This window comes from Oncorhynchus kisutch, unplaced genomic scaffold (genome assembly GCF_002021735.2).
Source record: "Oncorhynchus kisutch isolate 150728-3 unplaced genomic scaffold, Okis_V2 scaffold3990, whole genome shotgun sequence".
NCBI classification, from domain to species: Eukaryota; Metazoa; Chordata; class Actinopteri; order Salmoniformes; family Salmonidae; genus Oncorhynchus; species Oncorhynchus kisutch.
The window spans coordinates 1-20000 of NW_022265935.1; the positions used below are offsets into that span (position 1 = coordinate 1).

General features: G+C 49.0%; 1 protein-coding gene across 1 annotated transcript in view; it reads left to right on the forward strand.

Annotated features, from left to right (window-relative positions):
• Positions 1 to 1119: 1119 nt before the first annotated feature.
• The window catches only part of LOC109887057 (ubiquitin-like modifier-activating enzyme 6), a 70752-nt gene continuing 51871 nt past the window's right edge, over positions 1120 to 20000 (forward strand). The window contains 16 exon segments of the mRNA XM_031821530.1: positions 1120 to 1146; positions 1148 to 1161; positions 2191 to 2285; positions 5458 to 5486; positions 6969 to 7063; positions 8099 to 8210; positions 8310 to 8390; positions 12686 to 12808; positions 12890 to 13013; positions 14375 to 14478; positions 15669 to 15731; positions 15839 to 15915; positions 16752 to 16818; positions 17165 to 17308; positions 17708 to 17775; positions 17949 to 18027. Of these exon segments, the coding sequence (XP_031677390.1) occupies positions 1120 to 1146; positions 1148 to 1161; positions 2191 to 2285; positions 5458 to 5486; positions 6969 to 7063; positions 8099 to 8210; positions 8310 to 8390; positions 12686 to 12808; positions 12890 to 13013; positions 14375 to 14478; positions 15669 to 15731; positions 15839 to 15915; positions 16752 to 16818; positions 17165 to 17308; positions 17708 to 17775; positions 17949 to 18027 (1302 nt within the window).

Below are 20000 nucleotides of genomic sequence, written 5' to 3' on the forward strand. Positions count from 1 at the left end.
ACTCGATGGCTGAATGAAAAGTTGATCCATTGTATCAGGATTCTAAAGTACTGGGTTGGAATGAAAGTCTGCACATCCGTCTATGGGTGCGTCACAATTGTATGTCCTTATTTGTAAAGTGTGCACTACGTTCCACAAACTCCTCTGAAAGGAGTGGGGTTGGTGGAGGAGAGAGAGGTTGACTCTAGAGGAGAGAGTCTCTTATTCCTGTCATTTACATACAAAGCAGGGAAGGGAATTGTACAGTGCACATTTTTGGGAGGAAGGAGAGATAATTGGGACGTAGCCCCCTCTGTGTCCTCAGGACTAGGGTGTAGAACAGTGGCGTAGACTAAGGTTTCCCAAACTGGGTCCTGCGGCCCCTCTCTGGGTCCTGGGGGTCCACTCTGGGTCCTGGGGGTCCACTCTGGGTCCTGGGGGTCCACTCTGGGTCCAGGGGGGTCCACTCGGCTGGGGCCCACTCTGGGTCCTGGGGGGTCCACATCTGGGTCCTGGGGGGTCCACTCTGGGGCCCACTCTGGTTCCTGGGGGGGTCCACTCTGGGTCCACTCTGGGGCCCACTCTGGGTCCTGGATCCACTCTGGGACCCACTCTGGTTCCTGGGATCCACTCTGGGTCCTGAGGCCCACTCTGGGTCCTGAGGCCCCACTCTGTGTCCTGGGGATCCACTCTGGGTCCTGGGGGCCCACTCTGGGTCTGAGGCCCCACTCTGGGTCCCTGAGGCCCCACTCTGGGTCCTGGGATCCACGCGGGGTCTGGGGTTCACTCTGTGTCCTGGGGGCCCACTCTGGTTCCTGGGTTCCACTCTGGGTCCTGAGGCCCCACTCTGGGGTCCTGGGGTTCCACTCTGTGTCCTGGGATCCCACTCTGGGGTCCTGAGGCCCACTCTGGGTCCTGTGGTCCCCCCTGGTTGCAGTTTTTGCCCTAGCACTACAACAGCTGATTTAAATAACCAACTCTTCATCAAGCTTTGATCATTTGAATCAGAGGTGTAGTGTTAGGGGCCCGGGGGACCAGGACAGAGTTCATATAACCCTGACATCAGAAGGACTCCTCCATGATCTCTCTCTCTCTCAATATCCAGTGCTTCTAGGACGCAGTGAGTTTTCCCCTCCCGAGATGTCAGCTGACTCCATGGAGATTGATAGACTCCCTGTACAGGTAAATCCTGTACCTCCTATTATCACTGACACTATTAGTACATGACTTACCAGTAATAGTTTCCAACAAAACTGTCTAGTTGTTTACTGACTCACAACAACATCATTTGATCTTCCTGCCTCCCTCCCTCTTCACTGCCCCCCCTCCCTCTTCCCTGTCCTCCCTCCCTCTCTCCCTGTCTCCCTCCCTCTTCCCTGCCGCCTCCCTCTTCCCTGCCTCCCGCCCTCTGCCCTGCCTCCCTCCCTCTTCCCTGCCTCCCTCCCTCTTCACGGCCTCCCTCCCCCTCTTCCGGCCTCCCTCCCTCTTCAACTGCCTCCCTCCCCCCTCTTCCTTCCTCCCCCCCCCTCTCTCCCTAATCGTTCTCTCTGCCTCCCTCCCCCTCTCTCCCTGCCTCCCCCTCTCCCTGGCCTCCCCCTCTTTCCCTGCCTCCCCCTCTTCCCTGCCTCCCTCCCCCTCTCCCTGCCTCTCCCTCTTCCCTGCCCCCCTCCCCCCCCCCCTCTCTCCTTAATCCCTCTCCCTGCCTCCCTCTCCCTCCCTAACACCCCCATCCTCCCTCCCTCTCTTCCCTAACCCCCATCCTCCCTCACCCCCCATCCCTAAACCCCATCCTCCCTCTCCCTCCCCTCCCTAACCCCCCCATCCTCCCTCCCTCTCTCCCCTCCTCTCCCTAACCCCCCTCCCTCCCTCCCTCCCTCCCTCCCTCCCTCCCTCCCATCCTCCCCTCACCCCTCCTCCCTAACTCCCATCCTCCCCTCACCCCCCATCCCTAACCCCATCCTCCCTCTCCCTCCCTCCCTAACTCCCGTCCTCCCTCTCTCTCCCTAACCCCCCATCCTCTCTCTCTCTCCTTCCCTCCCTAACCCCCATCCTCTCTCTCTCTCCTTCCCTCCCTAACCCCCATCCTCTCTCTCTCTCCTTCCCTCCCTAACCCCCATCCTCTCTCTCTCTCCCTAACCCCCCATCCTCCCTCTCCCTCCCTAAACCCTCTCCCTCCCTAACCCTCTCACTCCCTAAACCCCCTCCCTCCAGTCGTCAGAGGTATGTCCTGGGGGACAGTGCTATGCAGCAGATGGCTCAGTCTTCTGTCTTCCTCAGTGGAATGGGAGGACTGGGAGTGGAGATCGGTAGGTGGCAGACGCATCAAATAACACATAGCATTACGTGACATTACATGACATAGCATTACATAATGTGACATTACATGACATAGCATTACATTATGTGACATTACATGACATAGCATTACATTATGTGACATTACATGACATAGAATTACATTATGTGACATTACATGACATAGCATTACATTACGTGACATAGCATCACGGTACATGCCAGAACATGATATTAAGTGACATGACATAGCATTACATTATGTGACATTACATGACATAGCATTACATTATGTGACATTACATGACATAGCATTACATTATGTGACATTACATGACATAGCATTACATTATGTGACATTACATGACATAGCATTACATTACGTGACATAGCATCACGGTACATGCCAGAACATGCTATTAAGTGACATGACATAGCATTACATTATGTGACATTACATGACATAGCATTACATTATGTGACATTACATGACATAGCATTACATTATGTGACATTACATGACATAGAATTACATTATGTGACATTACATGACATAGCATTACATTACGTGACATAGCATCACGGTACATGCCAGAACATGATATTAAGTGACATGACATAGCATTACATTATGTGACATTACATGACATAGCATTACATTATGTGACATTACATGACATAGCATTACATTATGTGACATTACATGACATAGCATTACATTATGTGACATTACATGACATAGCATTACATTACGTGACATAGCATCACGGTACATGCCAGAACATGATATTAAGTGACATGACATAGCATTACATTATGTGACATTACATGACATAGCATTACATTATGTGACATTACATGACATAGCATTACATTATGTGACATTACATGACATAGCATTACATTATGTGACATTACATGACATAGCATTACATTATGTGACATTACATGACATAGCATCACGGTACATGCCAGAACATGCTATTAAGTGACATGACATAGCATTACATTATGTGATATTACATGACATAGCATTACATTATGTGACATTACATGACATAGCATTACATTATGTGACATTACATTACATGACATAGCATTACATTATGTGACATTACATTACATGACATAGCATTACATTACGTGACATTACATGACATAGCATTACATTATGTGACATTACATGACATAACATTACATTATGTGACATTACATGACATAGCATTACATTATGTGACATTACATGACATAGCATTACATTACGTGACATAGCATCACGGTACATGCCAGAACATGATATTAAGTGACATGACATAGCATTACATTATGTGACATTACATGACATAGCATTACATTATGTGACATTACACTACATGACATAGCATTACATTATGTGACATTACATTACATGACATAGCATTACATTACGTGACATTACATGACATAGCATTACATTATGTGACATTACATGACATAACATTACATTATGTGACATTACATGACATAGCATTACATTATGTGACATTACATGACATAGCATTACATTATGTGACATTACATGACATAGCATTACATTATGTGACATTACATGACATAGCATTACATTACGTGACATAGCATCACGGTACATGCCAGAACATGATATTAAGTGACATGACATAGCATTACATTATGTGACATTACATGACATAGCATTACATTATGTGACATTACATGACATAGCATTACATTATGTGACATTACATGACATAGCATTACATTATGTGACATTACATGACATAGCATTACATTATGTGACATTACATGACATAGCATCACGGTACATGCCAGAACATGCTATTAAGTGACATGACATAGCATTACATTATGTGATATTACATGACATAGCATTACATTATGTGACATTACATGACATAGCATTACATTATGTGACATTACATTACATGACATAGCATTACATTATGTGACATTACATTACATGACATAGCATTACATTACGTGACATTACATGACATAGCATTACATTATGTGACATTACATGACATAACATTACATTATGTGACATTACATGACATAGCATTACATTATGTGACATTACATGACATAGCATTACATTACGTGACATAGCATCACGGTACATGCCAGAACATGATATTAAGTGACATGACATAGCATTACATTATGTGACATTACATGACATAGCATTACATTATGTGACATTACATGACATAGCATTACATTATGTGACATTACATGACATAGCATTACATTATGTGACATTACATGACATAGCATTACATTACGTGACATAGCATCACGGTACATGCCAGAACATGATATTAAGTGACATGACATAGCATTACATTATGTGACATTACATGACATAGCATTACATTATGTGACATTACATGACATAGCATTACATTATGTGACATTACATGACATAGCATTACATTATGTGACATTACATGACATAGCATTACATTATGTGACATTACATGACATAGCATCACGGTACATGCCAGAACATGCTATTAAGTGACATGACATAGCATTACATTATGTGATATTACATGACATAGCATTACATTATGTGACATTACATGACATAGCATTACATTATGTGACATTACATTACATGACATAGCATTACATTATGTGACATTACATTACATGACATAGCATTACATTACGTGACATTACATGACATAGCATTACATTATGTGACATTACATGACATAACATTACATTATGTGACATTACATGACATAGCATTACATTATGTGACATTACATGACATAGCATTACATTACGTGACATTACATGACATAGCATCACGGTACATGCCAGAACATGCCACTAAGTGACATGACATAGCATGACGGTACATGCCATTAAGTGACATGACATAGCATGACGGTACATGCCATTATGCGACATGACATAGCATGACAGTACATGCCATTAAGCGACATGACATAGCATGATGGTACATGCATTAAGCAACATGACATAGCATCACAGAACATGCCATTAAGTGACATGACATAGCATGACGGAACATGCCAGAACATGCCATTAAGTGACATGACATAGCGTTCAGTGAGTGTTTACAGTATGTATTGTATCCGTGTATTTCCTGTCATGTGACCGACGTCAGTCGTCTCTGCCCTGTTTTCACAGCAAAGAACATCGTGTTGGCAGGTGTGAAGGTGAGTGAGATTTTAGGCTGCGGCCCAAATTGCACCCTATTCCCCATAAGTCTCTGGTCACTAGTAGTTCACTATATAGGGAATAGGGCCCTGGTCACTAGTAGTTCACTATATAGGGAATAGGGCTCTGGTCTATAGTAGTACCACTATATAGGGAATAGGGCTCTGGTCTATAGTAGTACCACTATATAGGGAATAGGGCTCTGGTCTATAGTAGTACCACTATATAGGGAATAGGGCTCTGGTCTATAGTAGTTCACTATATAGGGAATAGGGCTCTGGTCTATAGTAGTACCACTATATAGGGAATAGGGCTCTGGTCTATAGTAGTACCACTATATAGGGAATAGGGCTCTGGTCTATAGTAGTTCACTATATAGGGACTAGGGCTCTGGTCTATAGTAGTGCACTATATAGGGAATAGTGCTCTGGTCTATAGTAGTGCACTATATAGGGAATAGGGCTCTGGTCTATAGTAGTGCACTATATAGGGAATAGGGCTCTGGTCTATAGTAGTACCACTATATAGGGAATAGGGCTCTGGTCTATAGTAGTTCACTTATATAGGGAATAGGGCTCTGGTCTATAGTAGTGCACTATATAGGGAATAGGGCTCTGGTCTATAGTAGTGCACTATATAGGGAATAGGGCTCTGGTCTATAGTAGTGCACTATATAGGGAATAGGGCTCTGGTCTATAGTAGTGCACTATATAGGGAATAGGGCTCTGGTCTATAGTAGAACCACTATATAGGGAATAGGGCTCTGGTCTATAGTAGTTCACTATATAGGGAATAGGGCCCTGGTCTATAGTAGTACCACTATATAGGGAATAGGGCTCTGGTCTATAGTAGTACCACTATATAGGGAATAGGGCTCTGGTCTATAGTAGTACCACTATATAGGGAATAGGGCTCTGGTCTATAGTAGTACCACTATATAGGGAATAGGGCTCTGGTCTATAGTAGAACCACTATATAGGGAATAGGGCTCTGGTCTATAGTAGTACCACTATATAGGGAATAGGGCTCTGGTCACTAGTAGTTCACTATATAGGGAATAGGGCCCTGGTCTATAGTAGTACCACTATATAGGGAATAGGGCTCTGGTCACTAGTAGTTCACTATATAGGGAATAGGGCCCTGGTCTATAGTAGTACCTCTATATAGGGAATAGGGATCTGGTCTATAGTAGTACCACTATATAGGGAATAGGGCCCTGGTCTATAGTAGTACCACTATATAGGGAATAGGGCTCTGGTCTATAGTAGTACCACTATATAGGGAATATGGCCCTGGTCTATAGTAGTACCACTATATAGGGAATAGGGCTCTGGTCTATAGTAGTACCACTATATAGGGAATAGGGCCCTGGTCATCATGTTTCATGAGAGTGAAATGGATTTAATTAGGGGGACCTGGCTTTATTGACGTGTGTGTGTGTCTGTGTGTGTGTGTGTGTGTGTGTGTGTGTGTGTGTTTAGGTGTTGACGCTGCATGACACTAAGCAGTGTGAGACGTGGGACTTGGGCTCCAACTTCTTCCTCAGACAGGACGATGTGCTGACTCAGAGGAACAGGTGAGACCAGACCTGTCTGTCTGCAGTTACATCAAGGAACGCCCATCAGCGTGACGTCACTGCGCGACACGCCCATTGTCTTTGCCAGCTGTAGCGTATTGCTCTGAGGTCAGGCTGCTTGTTGCGTCATCAGCATTTGTGGCTTCTCGGTAAAACAGGAAACAGGAAACGGGGGGTCGGGACACAATCCCCTAACTTTCCCCAAAAATACCCAGGTTTTCACTGTTAGGTTTAATGCTTTGAATTGGTATTTATCTCTCTCTCTCTCTCTCTCTGTCTCTCTCTCTGTCTCTCTCTCTCTCTGTCTCTCTCTCCTCTCTCTCTCTCTCTCTCTCTCTCTCTCTCTCTCTCTCTCTCTCTCTCTGTCTCTCGTCTTCTCTCTCTGTCTCTCTGTCTCTCTCTCTCTCTCTGTCTCTCTCTCTGTCTCTCTCTCTCTCTCTGTCTCTCTCTCTCTCTCTCTCTCTCTGTCTCTCTCTCTCTCTCTCTCTCTCTCTCTGTCTCTCTCTCTCTCTCTCTGTCTCTCTCTCTCTCTCTGTCTCTCTCTCTCTCTCTCTCTCTCTCTCTCTCTCTCTCTCTCTCTGTCTCTCTCTCTCTCTCTCTCTCTCTCTCTCTCTCTCTCTCTCTCTCTCTCTCTCTCTCTCTCTCTCTCTCTCTCTCTGTCTCTCTCTCTCTGTCTCTGTCTCTGTCTCTGTCTCTCTCTCTCTCTCTCTCTCTCTCTCTCTCTCTCTCTCTCTCTCTCTCTCTCTCTCTCTCTGTCTCTCTCTCTCTGTCTCTGTCTCTGTCTCTCTGTCTCTCTCTCTCTGTCTCTCTCTCTCTCTCTCTCTGTCTCTCTCTCTCTCTCTCTGTCTCTCTCTCTCTCTCTCTCTCTCTCTCTCTCTCTCTCTCTCTCTCTCTCTCTCTCCTCTCTCTCTCTGTCTGTCTCTATCTGTCTCTGTCTCTGTCTCTTTCTGTCTGTCTCTCTGTCTCTTTCTGTCTCTCTCTCTGTCTCTCTGTCTCTCTCTGTCTCTCTGTCTCTCTCTCTCTCTTCTCTCCCAGGGCTGTGGCGGTCCATCCCAGGGTAGCGGAGTTAAACCCTTATGTCCATGTGGACACGTCCTCCTCCTCTCTCGACCTCTCCACTGACCTCTGCTTCCTCAAGAGGTACCAGGTGAGAGAGAGAGACACACAGACACACACAGACACACACACACGCGGCTTGTTGATGAGTGGTTCTGCTGTCCTTGACTGTCCTTGTTGTGTTGTCCAGTGTGTGATCCTGACTGAGGCCAGGCTGAGTCTCCAGAAGAAAATCAATGACTTCTGTCACTTCCATCAGCCTCCAATCAGGGTAAGACCTCTAGAGACCCTCCTATTAGGGTGAGACCTCTAGAGACCCTCCTATCAGGGTAAGACCTCTAGAGACCCTCCTATCAGGGTAAGACCTTTAGAGACCCTCCTATCAGGGTAAGACCTTTAGAGACCCTCCTATCAGGGTCAGACCTCTAGAGACCCTCCTATCAGGGTCAGACCTCTAGAGACCCTCCTATCAGGGTCAGACCTCTACATGTAGAGACCCTCCTATCAGGGTCAGACCTCTACATGTAGAGACCCTCCTATCAGGGTGAGACCTCTACATGTAGAGACCCTCCTATCAGGGTCAGACCTCTAGAGACCCTCCTATCAGGGTGAGACCTCTACATGTAGAGACCCTCCTATCAGGATCAGACCTCTACATATAGAGACCCTCCTATCAGGGTCAGACCTCTAGAGACCCTCCTATCAGGGTCAGACCTCTACATATAGAGACCCTCCTATCAGGGTAAGCCCTCTACATGTAGAGACCCTCCTATCAGGGTAAGACCTCTAGAGACCCTCCTATCAGGGTCAGACCTCTACATATAGAGACCCTCCTATCAGGGTAAGACCTTTAGAGACCCTCCTATCAGGGTCAGACCTCTAGAGACCCTCCTATCAGGATCAGACCTCTAGAGACCCTCCTATCAGGGTGAGACCTCTAGAGACCCTCCTATCAGGGTGAGACCTCTACATATAGAGACCCTCCTATCAGGGTGAGACCTCTAGAGACCCTCCTATCAGGATCAGACCTCTACATATAGAGACCCTCCTATCAGGGTGAGACCTTTAGAGACCCTCCTATCAGGGTGAGACCTCTAGAGACCCTCCTATCAGGGTGAGACCTCTACACATAGAGACCCTCCTATTAGGGTGAGACCTCTAGAGACCCTCCTATCAGGATCAGACCTCTAGAGACCCTCCTATCAGGATCAGACCTCTAGAGACCCTCCTATCAGGATCAGACCTATAGAGACCCTCCTATCAGGATCAGACCTATAGAGACCCTCCTATCAGGGTGAGACCTCTACATATAGAGACCCTCCTATCAGGGTGAGACCTCTAGAGACCCTCCTATCAGGATCAGACCTCTACATATAGAGACCCTCCTATCAGGGTGAGACCTTTAGAGACCCTCCTATCAGGGTGAGACCTCTAGAGACCCTCCTATCAGGGTGAGACCTCTACACATAGACCCTCCTATTAGGGTGAGACCTCTAGAGACCCTCCTATCAGGATCAGACCTATAGAGACCCTCCTATCAGGGTGAGACCTTTAGAGACTCCCCTATCAGGATCAGACCTATAGAGACCCTCCTATCAGGGTGAGACCTCTAGAGACCCTCCTATCAGGGTAAGACTTTTAGAGACCCTCCTATCAGGGTGAGACATTTAGAGACCCTCCTATCAGGGTAAGACCTTTAGAGACCCTCCTATCAGGGTCAGACCTCTAGAGACCCTCCTATCAGGGTCAGACCTATAGAGACCATCCTATCAGGATCAGACCTCTACATGTAGAGACCCTCCTATCAGGGTCAGACCTCTACATATAGAGACCCTCCTATCAGGTGGAGACCTCTACATATAGAGACCCTCCTATCAGGGTGAGACCTCTAGAGACCCTCCTATCAGGGTGAGACCTCTACATATAGAGACCCTCCTATCAGGGTGAGACCTCTACATGTAGAGACCCTCCTATCAGGATCAGACCTCTAGAGACCCTCCTATCAGGATCAGACCTCTAGAGACCCTCCTATCAGGATCAGACCTCTAGAGACCCTCCTATCAGGGTGAGACCTCTACATGTAGAGACCCTCCTATCAGGATCAGACCTCTAGAGACCCTCCTATCAGGCTAAGACCTCTAGAGAACCTCCTATCAGGGTGAGACCTCTAGAGACCCTCCTATCAGGGTCAGACCTATAGAGACCCTCCTATCAAATCAAATCAAATTTATTTATATAGCCCTTCGTACATCAGCTGATATCTCAAAGTGCTGTACAGAAACCCAGCCTAAAACCCCAAACAGCAAGCAATGCAGGTGGAGAAGCACGGTGGCTAGGAAAAACTCCCTAGAAAGGCCAATACCTAGGAAGAAACCTAGAGAGGAACCAGGCTATGTGGGGTGGCCAGTCCTCTTCTGGCTGTGCCGGGTGGAGATTATAACAGAACATGGTCAAGATGTTCAATGTTCATAAATGACCAGCATGGTCGAATAATAATAAGGCAGAACAGTTGAAACTGGAGCAGCAGCACAGTCAGGTGGAAGTTGAAACTGGAGCAGCAGCATGGCCAGGTAGACTGGGGACAGCAAGGAGTCATCATGTCAGGTAGTCCTGGGGCATGGTCCTAGGGCTCAGGTCAGTTGAAACTGGAACAGCAGCATGGCCAGGTGGACTGGGGACAGCAAGGAGTCATCATGTCAGGTAGTCCTGGGGCATGGTCCTAGGGCTCAGGTCCTCCGAGAGAGAGAAAGAAAGAGAGAAGGAGAGAATTAGAGAACGCACACTTAGATTCACACAGGACACCGAATAGGACAGGAGAAGTACTCCAGATATAACAAACTGACCCCAGCCCCCCGACACATAAACTACTGCAGCATAAATACTGGAGGCTGAGACAGGAGGGGTCAGGAGACACTGTGGCCCCATCCGAGGACACCCCCGGACAGGGCCAAACAGGAAGGATATAACCCTCCTATCAGGCTAAGACCTCTAGAGACCCTCCTATTAGGGTGAGACCTCTAGAGACCCTCCTATCAGGGTCAGACCTATAGAGACCCTCCTATCAGGGTCAGACCTATAGAGACCCTCCTATTAGGGTGAGACCTCTAGAGACCCTCCTATCAGGGTCAGACCTATAGAGACCCTCCTATCAGGGTCAGACCTATAGAGACCCTCCTATCAGGGTCAGACCTCTACATGTAGAGACCCTCCTATCAGGATCAGACCTCTACATGTAGAGACCCTCCTATCAGGGTCAGACCTCTAGAGACCCTCCTATTAGGGTGAGACCTCTAGAGACCCTCCTATCAGGGTCAGACCTCTAGAGACCCTCCTATCAGGGTGAGACCTCTACATGTAGAGACCCTCCTATCAGGGTCAGACCTCTACATATAGAGACCCTCCTATCAGGGTGAGACCTCTAGAGACCCTCCTATCAGGGTAAGACCTCTACATATAGAGACCCTCCTATCAGGATCAGACCTATAGAGACCCTCCTATCAGGGTGAGACCTCTAGAGACCCTCCTATCAGGGTGAGACCTCTAGAGACCATCCTATCAGGATCAGACCTCTACATATAGAGACCCTCCTATCAGGGTGAGACCTCTAGAGACCCTCCTATCAGGGTGAGACCTCTACATATAGAGACCCTCCTACCTGGTCTGGTGCACTATATAGGGAATAGAGCCCTGGTCTGGTGCACTATATAGGGAATAGAGACCTGGTCTGGTGCACTATATAGGGAATAGAGCCCTGGTCTGGTGCACTATATAGGGAATAGATCCCTGGTCAATGGTGCACTATATAGGGTATAGAGCCCTGGTCTGGTGCACTATATAGGGAATAGGGCCCTGGTCTGGTGCACTATATAGGGAATAGAGCCCTGGTCTGGTGCACTATATAGGGAATATGGCCCTGGTCTGGTGCACTATATAGGGAATAGAGCCCTGGTCTGGTGCACTATATAGGGAATAGGGCCCTGGTCTGGTGCACTATATAGGGAATAGAGTGCAATTTGGGCAGTGCCCTGAGAGGCTGCGTCCCAATCATGTCCTTCCACCTGAAGTGATTTGATTGGTGGAGGGAGTTTCCGTTTACCGGTCGTGTCCTATCAGATCCATGGAAGTTGAAGTGCACACGTGAGGAGACAGGAGAGATGATTTGGTCTGCGGCCTCGCCCCCCCCCGCCCTCCGTTACCCCCCCGCCGCCGCTCTCTGTTCCCTTGCAGTGAGGAGACAGAGAGAGATGATTTGGTCTGCGGCCTCACCCCCCCGCCCTCCGTTACCCCCCCGCCGCCGCTCTCTGTTCCCTTGCAGTGAGGAGACAGAGAGAGATGATTTGGTCTGCGGCCTCGCCCCCCCGTTACCCCCCCGCCACCGCTCTCTTGTTCCCTTGCAGTGAGGAGACAGAGAGAGATGATTTGGTCTGCGGCCTCGCCCCCGTTACCCCGCCGCCGCTCTCTTGTTCCCTTGCAGTGAGGAGACAGAGAGAGATGATTTGGTCTGCGGCCTCGTCCCCCCGCCCCCCCCCCAGGAACTAAAAGCATGTCGTCTCTGTTCCCTTGCAGTTCATTGGATGTGACGCGTATGGGATCTGTGTGAGAGTGTTCTGTGACTTCGGGGACCAGTTTGAGGTGTCGGACCCCACTGGAGAGGAAGCCAAGGAGATGTTTATCCAGAACATCACACAGGTACACACACACACACACACACACACATACACACACACACACACACACCCTCCTCTCTGACCTCTAACCTCTGATCTGTAGGGTAACCCAGGGGTGGTAACCTGTATGGACAGCAGGACCCACGGCCTCCAGACTGGACAGAGTGTTCTCTTCAGAGAGGTCAACGGCATGGACACACTCAACGGCACCGCGCGACAGGTCACAGGTACTGATACGACAGTCCTATGACAGGTCACAGGTCCTGATACGACAGTCCTATGACAGGTCACAGCTACTGATACGACAGGCCTATGACAGGTCACAGGTCCTGATACGACAGTCCTATGACAGGTCACAGCTACTGATACGACAGGCTTATGACAGGTCACAGGTCCTGATACGACAGTCCTATGACAGGTCACAGGTCCTGATACGACAGTCCTATGACAGGTCACAGGTACTGATACGACAGTCCTATGACAGGTCACAGGTACTGATACGACAGTCCTATGACAGGTCACAGGTCCTGATACGACAGTCATATGACAGGTCACAAGTACTGATACGACAGTCCTATGACAGGTCACAGGTACTGATACGACAGGCTTATGACAGGTCACAGGTACTGATACGACAGTCCTATGACAGGTCACAGGTACTGATACGGCAGTCATATGACAGGTCACAGGTACTGATACGACAGTCCTATGACAGGTCACAGCTACTGATACGACAGGCCTATGACAGGTCACAGGTGCTGATACGACAGTCCTATGACAGGTCACAGGTCCTGATACGACAGTCCTATGACAGGTCACAGGTCCTGATACGACAGTCCTATGACAGGTCACAGGTACTGATAGGACAGTCCTATGACAGGTCACTGCTACTGATACGACAGTCCTATGACAGGTCACAGGTACTGATACGACAGTCCTATGACAGGTCACAGCTACTGATACGACAGTCCTATGACAGGTCACAGGTCCTGATACGACAGGCTTATGACAGGTCACATGTGCTGATACGACAGTCCTATGACAGGTCACAGGTACTGATACGACAGTCCTATGACAGGTCACAGCTACTGATACGACAGTCCTATGACAGGTCACAGGTACTGAGACGACAGTCCTATGACAGGTCACAGGTCCTGAGACGACAGTCCTATGACAGGTCACAGGTGCTGATACGACAGTCCTATGACAGGTCACATGTACTGATACGACAGTCCTATGACAGGTCACAGGTACTGATACGACAGGCTTATGACAGGTCACAGGTACTGATATGACAGTCTTGTCACAGGTACTGATACGACAGGCTTATGATAGGTCACAGGTACTGATACGACAGTCCTATGACAGGTCACAGGTCCTGATACGACAGTCCTATGACAGGTCACAGGTCCTGATACGACAGTCCTATGACAGGTCACAGGTACTGATACGACAGTCCTATGACAGGTCACAGGTACTGATACGACAGTCCTATGACAGGTCACAGGTACTGATACGACAGTCCTATGACAGGTCACGGGCAGGAGAAGGTTGTATCACTGTTGATAATAATGTGTGTCTGTGTCAGTCCTCTCTCCCTACAGTTTCGCCGTAGGGGACACGTCGTGTCTGCGGCCCTATGCACACGGAGGCTTCTTCCTGCTGGTCAAAACCCCCAGAACGTACAGCTTCGTAAGTAACACAACCACAACACGACCGCAGTACGACCACAACACGACCGCAGTACGACCACAACACGACCGCAGTACGACCACAACACGACCGCAGTACAACCACAACACGACCGCAGTACGACCACAACACGACCGCAGTACGACCACAACACGACAACAGTACGACCACAACACGACCGCAGTACGACCACAACACGACCGCAGTACGACCACAACACGACCGCTCATACGGTGCCGCCATACTGCCTCATACTGCATCATACTGCCTCATACTGCCGTCATACGGCGTCATACTGCCTCATACTGGGTCATACTGCCATCATACTGCCGTCATACTGCGTCATACTGCCTCATACGGCGTCATACTGCCTCATACTGCCGTCATACTGCCTCATACGGCGTCATACTGCCTCATACGGTGTCATACTGCGTCATACGGTGTCATACTGCCTTATACTGCGTCATACTGCCTCATACTGCCGTCATACTGCCTCATACGGCGTCATACTGCCTCATACTGCCGTCATACTGCCTCATACGGCGTCATACTGTGTCATACTGCCTCATACTGCATCATACTGCCTCATACTACGTCGTACTGCCTCATACTACGTCGTACTGCCTCATACGGTGTCATACTGTGGCATACTGCCGTCATACTGCCTCATACGGTGTCATACTGCCTCATACAGTGTCATACTGCCTCATACGGTGTCATACTGTCTCATACTGTGGCATACTGCCGTCATACTGCCTCATACTGTGTCATACTGCCTCATACTGTGGCATACTGCCGTCATACTGCCTCATACGGTGTCATACTGCCTCATACAGTGTCATACTGTCTCATACTGTGGCACCAAAAGACAGACTGTCTCGTAATGAAACACACACCAAAAGACAGTTTGCAGTGGACTTTTCCTTAAACATCCCTGTCCGTGTGTCTCTGTCCGTGTGTCTCTGTCCGCATGTCTCTGTGTCTCTGTCTCTGTCCGTGTCTCTGTCCGTGTCCCTGTCCGTGTCTCTCTGTCCCTGTCCGTGTCTCTCTGTCCCTGTCCGTGTCTCTCTGTCCGTGTCTCTCTGTCCGTGTCTCTCTGTCCGTGTCTCTGTCCGTGTCTCTGTCCATGTCTCTGGCCGTGTCTCTGTCCGTGTCTCTGTCCATGTGTCTCTGTCCGTGTGTCTCTTCAGGAGACGATGGAGCAGCAGCTGTCTGAGCCTCAGGTCCTGACTCCCGACTTCAGCAAACCAGAGGTGAGAGGTCATAGGTCAGCTCCGGTGTGCTGTGTGTTTGATCTGCTGTGTGTTGGAGCCGTCTCTGAGCAGTTTCCTGTTTTGTCCATTGTGAATGTGTCCCTCAGGCCCCGCTGCAGATCCACGCCGCCATGCTGGCTCTTGATGCCTTCCAGGAGCAACACAACAGACTGCCCAATATTGGGTAACACAACCCTCTAGTCCCTACCCTCTACCCTCTAGTCCCTACTCCCTAGCCCCTCCCCCCAAGCCCCTACTTCCTGTATAGCTGGTTGGTCCCTAGCCCCTACTTCCTCTATAGCTGGTTAGTCCCTAGCCCCTACTTCCTGTATAGCTGGTTGGTCCCTAGCCCCTACTTCCTGTATAGCTGGTTGGTCCCTAGCCCCTACTTCCTGTATAGCTGGTTGGTCCCTAGCCCCTACTTCCTCTATAGCTGGATGGTCCCTAGCCCCTACTTCCTGTATAGCTGGTTGGTCCCTAGCCCCTACTTCCTGTATAGCTGGTTGGTCCCTAGCCCCTACTTCCTCTATAGCTGGTTGGTCCCTAGCCCCTACTTCCTGTATAGCTGGTTGGTCCCTAGCCCCTACTTCCTGTATAGCTGGTCGGTCCCTAGCCCCTACTTCCTCTATAGCTGGTTGGTCCCTAGCCGCTACTTCCTCTATAGCTGGTTGGTCCCTAGCCCTACTTCCTGTATAGCTGGTTGGTCCCTAGCCCCTACTTCCTCTATAGCTGGTTGGTCCCTAGCCCCTACTTCCTGTATAGCTGGTTGGTCCCTAGCCCCTACTTCCTGTATAGCTGGTTGGTCCCTAGCCCCTACTTCCTCTATAGCTGGTTGGTCCCTAGCCCCTACTTCCTGTATAGCTGGTTGGTCCCTAGCCCCTACTTCCTGTATAGCTGGTTGGTCCCTAGCCCCTACTTCCTGTATAGCTGGTTGGTCCCTAGCCCCTACTTCCTGTATAGCTGGTTGGTCCCTAGCCCCTACTTCCTGTAAAGCTGGTTGTGATTTGTTGGTTTCTCCAGGTGCTGTCAGGATGCGGAGGTTCTGGTCAAACTAACAGAGGAAGTCAACCACACCTTGACAAACAGAGTGAGTGTTTCATCTACACATACTCTTGTACGTATCAGCACACACACACACTCATGACACTCCTGTCCTCCCCTCTCTCCTCTCTCTCTCCTCTCTCCTCTCCTCTCCCGTCCTCCGCTCTCCTCTCCCGTTCTCCTCTCCTCTCCTCTCCTCTCCTCTCCTCTCCTCTCCTCTCCTCTCCTCTCCTCTCCTCTCCTCTCCTCTCCTCTCCTCTCCTCTCCTCTCCTCTCCTCTCCTCTCCTCTCCTCTCCTCTCCTCTACCTCTCCCTCTCCCGTCCTCTCCTCTCTCCCATCCTCCGCTCTCACCATCCCTCCTCTCCCTCTCCCTCTCCCTCTCCCTCTCCAGGCTCCAGTGAATAGTGAGTTGGTGCGTTGTCTCTCCAGAACGGCGCAGGGTTCTCTCCCTCCATTGGCTGCGGCGGTGGGGGGCATTGCCAGTCAGGAGGTCCTCAAGGCCCTCACAGGGAAGTTTGCCCCACTACAGCAATGGGTAGGTCAACCCACAGAGGTGAGGAGATCTGATTGGTTGTTTGGGTAGGTCATTTATTTTTCTGGTGTTAGAATTCTAATACTGTAGTCTCTCTCTGTCTCTCTCTGTCTCTCTCTGTCTCTCTCTCTCTTTCTGTCTCTGTCTCTCTCTCTCTCTCTCTCCCCTCTCTGTCTCTCTCTTTCTGTCTCTCTCTCTCTTTCTCGCCTCTCTCTCTTTCTGTCTCTCTCTCTCTGTCTCTCTTTCTGTCTCTCTCTGTCTATCTCTCTCTCTCTCTCTCTCCCCCCCTCTCTCCCCTTCTCCCCTCCCCTCTCTCTCTACATTCTCTGTCCTCCTCTTGTCCTCTCTCGTCTCGCTCTCTCTCTGTCCTCTCCTCCTCTCTTCTCTCTCCTCTCTTTCTAGTTCTATCTAGATGCCATAGAGGTAGTGAAACCACTACTGTCTCTATCAGCAGAGGAGTTTAGCCCCAGGTAAAACAGACACACACACACACACACACACACACACACACACACACACACACACACACACACACACACACACACACACACACACACACAGAACACGACAAAGAATCTGAAACTCATAAAGATACGTGTGTGTGTGTGTGTGTGTGTGTGTGTGTGTGTGTGTGTGTGTGTAGGGGTGATCGGTACGACGGACTGAGGGCCTGCATCGGGGAGACCATGTGTCTGGAACTCCACAAGCTGAGAGTCTTTATGGTGACAACCCACACTGCAACAACCCACGCTGTTACAACCCACTACTGTCTCAACCCACGCTGTCCCAACCCACTACTGTCTCAACCCACGCTGTCACCACCCACGCTGGCACGACCCACACTGTTACAACCCACACTGTCTCAGCCCACGCTGTTACAACCAACACTGTTACAACCAACACTGTTACAACCAACACTGTTACAACCCACACTGTTACAACCCACGCTATAACAAACCATTCTGTTACAACCCACACTGTAACAACCCACACTATAACAACCCACGCTGTTACAACCCACACTAAAACAACCCATGCTGTTACAACCCACACTATAACAACCCACGCTGTTACAACCCACACTATAACAACCCATGCTGTTACAACCCACACTAACAACCCACACTAACAACCCACACTAACAACCCACACTAACAACCCACACTAACAACCCACACTAACAACCCACGCTGTTTCAACCCACGCTGTTACAACCCACACTGTTACAGCCCACACTATACCAACCCACACTATAACAACCCACACTGTTACAACCCACACTGCTACAACCCACACTGTTACAACCCACACTGTTACAACCCATGCTGTTACAACCCACACTATAACAACCCACACTGTTACAACCCACACTATAACAACCCACACTAAAACAACCCACACTGTTACAACCCACTACTGTCTCAACCCACGCTGTTACAGCCCACGCCGTTACAACCCACACTGTTACAGCCCACACCGTTACAACCCACTACTGTCTCAACCCACGCTGTTACAACCCACTACTGTCTCAACCCACGCTGTTACAACCCACTACTGTCTCAACCCACGCTGTCTCAACCCACGCTGTTACAACCCACGCTGTTACAGCCCACGCCGTTACAACCCACACTGTTACAACCCACGCTGTTACAACCCACGCTGATACAACCCACACTGTTACAGCCCACACTGTTACAACCCACGCTGTTACAACCCACGCTGTTACAACCCACACTGTTACAACCCACACTATCACAGCCCACACTGCTACAACCCACGCTGCTACAACCCACGCTGTTACAACCCACGCTGTTACAACCCACGCTGTCACAACCCACACTGTCTCAACCCACACCGTTACAACCCACACTACCACAACCCACGCTGTTACAACCCACACTGTCAAAACCCACACTGTGGCAACCCACACTGTCTCAACCCACATGTATCAGTACCCACACTAATACAGGGGTCCCCAAACCTTGCCTTGCCTTTGATCCAAGGTCTGAACATGTGACCATCTGAAAACAAGTGTTGCTTTGATGGTCTGTCCCAAATCAGTGGGTCAGTCTTTGGACAGTTTAGCTGAAGGAAGGAAGGAAGGAAGGAAGGATGGTTTGAAGGGACTGAGGGTGTAGTTGATGACAGTTTACCTGAAGGAAGGAAGGATCGAAGGATGGTTTGAAGGTACTGAGGGTGTAGTTGATGACAGTTTACCTGAAGGAAGGAAGGATGGTTTGAAGGGACTGAGGGTGTAGTTGATGACAGTTTACCTGAAGGAAGGAAGGAAGGAAGGATGGTTTGAAGGGACTGAGGGTGTAGTTGATGACAGTTTACCTGAAGGAAGGAAGGATGGAAGGATGGTTTGAAGGGACTGAGGGTGTAGTTGATGACAGTTTACCTGAAGGAAGGAAGGATGGTTTGAAGGGACTGAGGGTGTAGTTGATGACAGTTTACCTGAAGGAAGGAAGGAAGGAAGGAAGGAAGGAAGGAAGGATGGTTTGAAGGGACTGAGGGTGTAGTTGATGACAGTTTACCTGAAGGAAGGAAGGATGGAAGGATGGTTTGAAGGTACTGAGGGTGTAGTTGATGACAGTTTACCTGAAGGAAGGATGGAAGGATGGTTTGAAGGGACTGAGGGTGTAGTTGATGACAGTTTACCTGAAGGAAGGATGGAAGGATGGTTTGAAGGGAC